The 6,000-nt window shown below is 47.4% G+C and overlaps 3 protein-coding genes across 3 annotated transcripts; 1 reads left to right on the forward strand and 2 right to left on the reverse strand.

Annotated features, from left to right (window-relative positions):
* Nucleotides 1-363: 363 nt before the first annotated feature.
* Nucleotides 364-891, forward strand: PFICI_03456 (uncharacterized protein; the record flags this gene model as incomplete). Its single annotated transcript, XM_007832037.1, has 1 exon — nt 364-891. One exon carries the CDS (start codon nt 364-366, stop codon nt 889-891), a length of 528 nt encoding a protein of 175 aa, XP_007830228.1.
* A 478-nt stretch (nt 892-1,369) lies between these two features.
* PFICI_03457 (uncharacterized protein) lies at nt 1,370-3,057 on the reverse strand (the record flags this gene model as incomplete). Its single annotated transcript, XM_007832038.1, has 3 exons — nt 1,370-1,962; nt 2,018-2,709; nt 2,774-3,057. 3 exons carry the CDS (start codon nt 3,055-3,057, stop codon nt 1,370-1,372), a joined length of 1,569 nt encoding a protein of 522 aa, XP_007830229.1.
* Nucleotides 3,058-3,786: 729 nt separating this feature from the next.
* On the reverse strand, nt 3,787-5,228 carry PFICI_03458 (uncharacterized protein; the record flags this gene model as incomplete). The annotated part of the gene is made up of 3 exons (XM_007832039.1): nt 3,787-4,028; nt 4,531-5,085; nt 5,147-5,228. The coding sequence occupies 3 exons, from the start codon at nt 5,226-5,228 to the stop codon at nt 3,787-3,789; spliced, it is 879 nt and encodes a 292-aa protein (XP_007830230.1).
* Nucleotides 5,229-6,000: the final 772 nt, after the last annotated feature.

Genomic DNA, 6,000 nt, shown 5'->3' on the forward strand with positions numbered 1-6,000 from the left:
AGTGGTGCCGGGCATCACGGTAGCATGCCGGAATCACCTGCCGGGTGGCTTCTGGAACCTTTCTGCAAAAGCATCTAACGAGGGTGACGCCATTGATAGCGTTACAGGTGGATCGTTCGTAACCAGCATGACATCACGAGCTTGCGAAACTTTACTTCATAGCATGAGAGATGGAAGGAGATATTAGAGTCGGACTGGCTTATATATAACTAAAGGTCTTGCTAAGAGAACGAACAAACTGTTTCCTGGCAATATTGATATTTCCACACATATCTCAATCACTTAGAAAATTGGCGGACGAACGCTTCGAAACTGTGGTCAGTGAGGTTCAACACAAAAAGAAAATTATATCAACAGTTCACGATGCCGCTTGTTGGGTCCATATCAACCGACACCTTTGATGCCGATATCAAAGATCGGCATCTGATATACTCGTATTCTGTACCAGCCTCGCAGACAGAGTCGGGCAAGCCTGAGAAATGGCGATACGAGATGTGGTTCTATAATTCTGACCGTATCGTCTACGCCATCCACGGCGGTCCAATGGCCGGACGCAAGAACTACCAAGGGGCAACATATCAATGTATCCGGCCAGGAGAGCTCTGGCAGTGCAACTGGTTGGAGGAGACGGGGACCATGTGTAGTCTGGTTTATGACATCCCAAACAAGACTATTACAACTATGCTCGGTTTCTCAAAAGGTCACTGGGAGAATGCACACGATGCGCACGGCAACAAGCGCAACAAGGACGACCTTGAGCGCTGGAGAGGTCTTGCAAAGATTGGATCGCAAAATGAACGCACCATGCTGTGCGAGCAGGCTGAGATTGAAGAGGATTTTAGAGGCAGGGGAGAATTGGAGCAGATTGAGATGGACTGGCCAGTCCTGTAGCGATGGCAGATGACGGTTGATTGTGCGTAGAGTATAGCAACAACGAAGTGGTGATGTCAAAATTGAAAAAAAAAAGAGAAAAAAATTAAATTGTTCATGTCAAGTTGACTTATCAACCATGATATTAAAGACCAAACCTCCACTAGAAATTAAAAAAAAAATACGGAACCAATAAAGTCTCTACTATATCCATGATTTCTTATAAGCAATCTAGTGAAAGAAGTGCGGAAAAGGTAAAAGAAAATATTTGCGCGCTTCACACCATTGGAGACATGTTCTATGTAGCCATTGTTCTTTGCGCGCTCTTTTGTCCTTGTATGACATCCACCTCAAGTCTTGGCCATGTCCAAGTTGATTCTCGGAAATAACACGACTTGCCAGTACTTGAGCTAGATCCCAGGTCGCGAAGGGATACTTCATACATTATTCAAGTTCTGAGGAGATCGAGCTCACCAAAGTTCACCTGTTTCATTAGGACTCAAGGATTTTTGGCCTTGATCTCAGTGTTCTTTTCTGCCGCAGCTGCATCCTTGAGATCAATAACCACATTATCTCCAAACCTGGCATTGATCTCTTCAAGGGTCAGGTTCTTAGTCTCTGGGAAGTAGAACATGATCACCAGAGTTGATACAAAGGTGACTGAGACAAATACCAGGTAAAACTTCCAGCCGATATTGTCGAGTGCAACGGATACTGGTGAACTGTACGCAATCGCATTGGCAAAAAAGGACGCGTATGCAATGGTAGACCCTTCGCTTCGCAAATGAGTCGGCCAGATTTCGGAGCCATAGACGTAGGCAGTACACTCAATGGTCGAGGTAAAGAAGGCTCCAAAAATAAAGTAAAACGCCACAGTGGCATTGATCCCGGGTAGGTCGTCGGTGTTCAGATAAGTCTTGATGAGCGCTGCCATCAGGCTCAGAATGATGGCCGAGCCGAAGCCACCGGCGACAAGCAATCTCACTCTTCCAACCCTGTCCATCAGGACAACGTTGAAACCACATCCAACAATGGCGCACACACACCATACTACACCGAGACCTAGCTGCATAGTTGTACCAAAGCCAAGACCTAGGTGTGACTTTGTTAGTCTCGAAATTCATATACTGAGATGCATGACACTTACCTCCCATCAGCACTGGGACCAGATTCGCAATGGCTGTAATGCCTGTTCCTTGACCCATGACCCAAAGTATGATGGAGCAAATGGCTCGCTTCCTTAGGTGTGGGGTTTTGAATATATGAATATAGCCCCTTGGCAGGCGGCTTTCTTCTTCGACTTGTGCCTGAATCTGTATGAACTCTGCGTGAGCCAGGGTTGCATCGGGGTCCGAGTGAGTTCGGTGAAGCATCTCCAGGATAGATCGGGCTTGATCGGGTTGGCCCTTTTGCATAAGCCAGCGAGGACTCTCGGGTAGGAAGTACAATGAGCAGAGATGAACTACAGCCGCCGCGGTGAGAACAACAAAGGTCAGCCGCCACTGGTAACCCGTCTCAACAAAACTGAAGATCAGGCCGCAGAGAGAACATATGATATAGGCCAGTACAATTCCCACACCCTGCAATCCTACGAGTAGTCCTCGGGTACGAGGAGGTGCGACCTCGCTCATATAGACTGGGCTGTTGGCGATGACCATGCCTGCACCAATGCCATTGAGCGTCCTCGAAAAGCAGAGCATGCCATAATTGACAGATCCAGTGAGTAGGGCACCAGACACGATGCAAATAATTGCGGCTGTCAGGTTGGCGATTTTGCGTCCAAATTTGTTCGAGACCGGAGCTTGAAGAACGGTGCCTATCGTAGCACCTGCGAGAAACCTGCAGAGAACATACTTAGAGTGCTTGTCTAGAAATGGACATCACATATGTTCTAAAGACATACCCGCCAAAAAGTCCGTCAGTTCTTTGCAACGCGTCAGCGCCAGAGAGAAAGTCGGTAATGAAGCTGGGCTGTGCCAGGGTACCCGACATAGCATTGCCTGAAAAGCCGTACAGAAAACCACCCAATGCCGCGGTAACACATACGAGAACCGATTTGCGACTAGTCTCATGATGCACGACCTTGTGATTGGGAGTCATGTTTCCAGAGTTCGAACCTTGGGCTATTCCTTCATCTGCTAATGCTGCCGGTTCTTCAGAAGGAGCCGAGACTTTGTTGCTGGCCATTGTCGAAAAAAGTGCATGTGGGCAAACCAGCTAGGTTAAACAAATTAAAAACTGCTGAGAATTGAGGACATTGGCTGATGAGAGATAGAGGAAGGTCATTTAGATATCTGGCCTAGCAAGCACAGATATTGTCTTCTCTACCTGGGTCTGTTCCGTGGGTACAAATACCCAGAGGAGTTAAATGGCAAGAAATCTGACCATCTGCAGCAAAGCGTGGCAGATGCATCTTACACGCATTAGAATCAAAAGTAGGAGCGGGATTTTGTCGCCCTTGTCCTCGGCACTTGAAGATCGGAATATAGTCCTGTATGGCTTGAGCGTGCAGGTTGTGTAGCTCAGAGTCCAGATTGGCTTGCCCGGTCATCATGCTGCATGGAGTATAGGGCAAAGGCTGACAAACATCTGATTATGCACATCAAATCAGAGTAATCCACTGTTTACAGCATAGGGAGAGAGTATATAAGTCAAGTGATACAAGATTTCACAGTGTCACACGAAATACCATTTCAAACACTGTGGCCCTCTACCGGGAGAAAAACATGATACAATCTAGGGTGACATTGAATGCAATGCAAAGATGCAATTTGAGCCAATCAACTGGCCCTCGTCATCTCACCGAGCGACCATCTATCACTTTATCTTTTCTTTTATTTTCTCTTAGGTCTCACATTGCACAAGGTATATGCAAACTACCGAAGGGTTCATACGTAGATCCAACCCCAATTGGATTTAGTAACTAAAGGACAACCCGCCATTGCAACTGATCAGACTGCCAGTACACCAACCAGAGTCTGGACTGCATAGAGTAGCCACCATCTGGGCAATTTCATGCGCGTAAGCACCACGTCCGCCCAATCGCTTGCCCAGTTCCTGCACCTCAGCACTGTCGGACTCTCTGATCGGCGCCAGCGGCGTCAGGGGATTCCAGAGAGCGAGTGCCCTCTTGATCTCTTCGGATGATGACAGATACACTTTCAGTGACTTGTGTTAGCAAGCTTTTTCTCCGGTAGGTGAGTGAGTTATAATGGTCTCTTTTGAGCATCTTCGGTTGAGGCTACTGCAGTATCCCTTTAAGCACGGGTTGCAGTCCCTTTTTGATACGTACCGAATTTCTACGTTTTGAACCAATTATAATACCAGATTATCTGGCCAAGTCAGACTAAGCTCTAAAAAGGCTTAGCTAGCTGTAAGTATAAGCAACGCGTCGAATAGAATCAATTAAACAACTGTGCGCAGCTGGCAAGGCATTATTTGGTAGAAAAACGCGAAAAAACGCGGGGCTAATTCTATTGAGTACAAAGGACGAAATATTCCTTACTTGATCCGGTATTTTAACTGGTTGAAAAAGTGGAATTTCGGTACGTATCGAAAAGGGACTGCAACCCGTGCTTAAAGGGATAGCACCATACAGGGCGATGTTTGCTCGTGGGACAACTGAGAGAAGGTCAGGATTTAACATGGAAAGTTGCATACTATCAGTCATGACGGGACCCGGGTTGATCGTATTGACCGTGGCGCGCTCCGCCAATTCTCGGCACCAAATGCGAGCCATTGCCTCCAGTGCGGCTTTTGTTCCCGAGTAGAGAGTCGTGTTGGGTGTCCCTATTTTTGGATTGACACTGGACATCATAACGATCCTGCCAGATCTGTCCGTTGGCAGGTATGGGAGACATGCCGCCGTGAGCAGCGTGGGCCCCAAGACATTGACGGCGTAAATGTGATGGAACTCATCCTCGACGACCTCTTCGATACCTCCCAAGTAGAGAACGGCTGCATTGTGAATAAGAATGTCGATTTGTACCTTGCCAGTTTCTGGGTTTGCAAAGTGCTTTTCCGCAGCTCTGATGATGAGGTCACACTGGTCTTTTTTGCTAATGTCAGCTCTTACTGGGATGGCCTTGATGTTGTAGTCTTTCTCAAGCCGATGACCTAAATCAGTTGCTGGGTCGTCCGAAGACTCCGTCACATAGTTGATGATGACGTTTGAGCCTCTGCTTGCCAGATCCTCTGCAATAGCTGCTCCGATGCCTTCAGATGGTGAGCTGGTCAGTGCGGACCAGGTGCATTGCTAATATCATATCAAACTCACTTCGAGCAGAGCCAGTGATGATCGCCAGCTTTCCTTCATGAACTCGCGGGCGCAGAGACTGGTTGAGGGGAGAGCCAGACATCTCGAGTGCTTGCAGGTTGGTCGAGTCCTACACTTTTGCTGCTTGGAGTCAAAAATTCTTGTAAACTATCTCACTTCTTCTTGCCAGCTCGGTCCCATCTAATGCCTTCACCGGCCAAGTCCCTTTCTTTTTTTTCTCTTTCCTCCCTCTCCAAGGCAATCCATAATATTCTAGCTAAGTACCTAGCTGATCTTTGTCAAGAAACGAACATGATGACGATTCGTCAGTCATCACTTATCATCAACATACTATGCACTAGAAGCCCCGTTATTAGTGCAGAGATACCTTGCAGTATATGTACAATCCCTTCTATACTACCCTAGCGATATCCACTGAGAAGCGTCAAGTGTTTAGATAGATATGGAACTTGACTGCGTTCGAATTCTTGACATCTGACGGTGAAGTATTCATGCTCGTTGCCTATTGGGTAGCCCAGTCTTGCTTTATGTAACTCCTCGCATATTGTTTCCCACTCTGCTGCCACTTACATACTACAGCAGCTTGCAGCTTGCACACAGCCCTTGATCAACGTGCAGCTGGAATTGATACCATTTAAAACCCACAGGCCGGGCCGAAGGAAAAGATCAACAGCCAACAGGGTTTCCCCTTACCATCATATCAGGGTACAACTGGCTTCAGTTCTAGTAGTCTCGGGTTTATTTCCCACAAACGGAAAAGCACCTCCACATTCGTTCATCAGCGATATGCGGGCACTCCCGGTTCGGCAATCCACAGCCCCTCCCACCCACTCTTCAACGGTCACTATCAGTGG

The sequence above is a fragment of the Pestalotiopsis fici genome (genome assembly GCF_000516985.1).
Source record: "Pestalotiopsis fici W106-1 unplaced genomic scaffold PFICI_Scf_2, whole genome shotgun sequence".
In the NCBI taxonomy this organism is placed as follows: Eukaryota; Fungi; Ascomycota; class Sordariomycetes; order Amphisphaeriales; family Sporocadaceae; genus Pestalotiopsis; species Pestalotiopsis fici.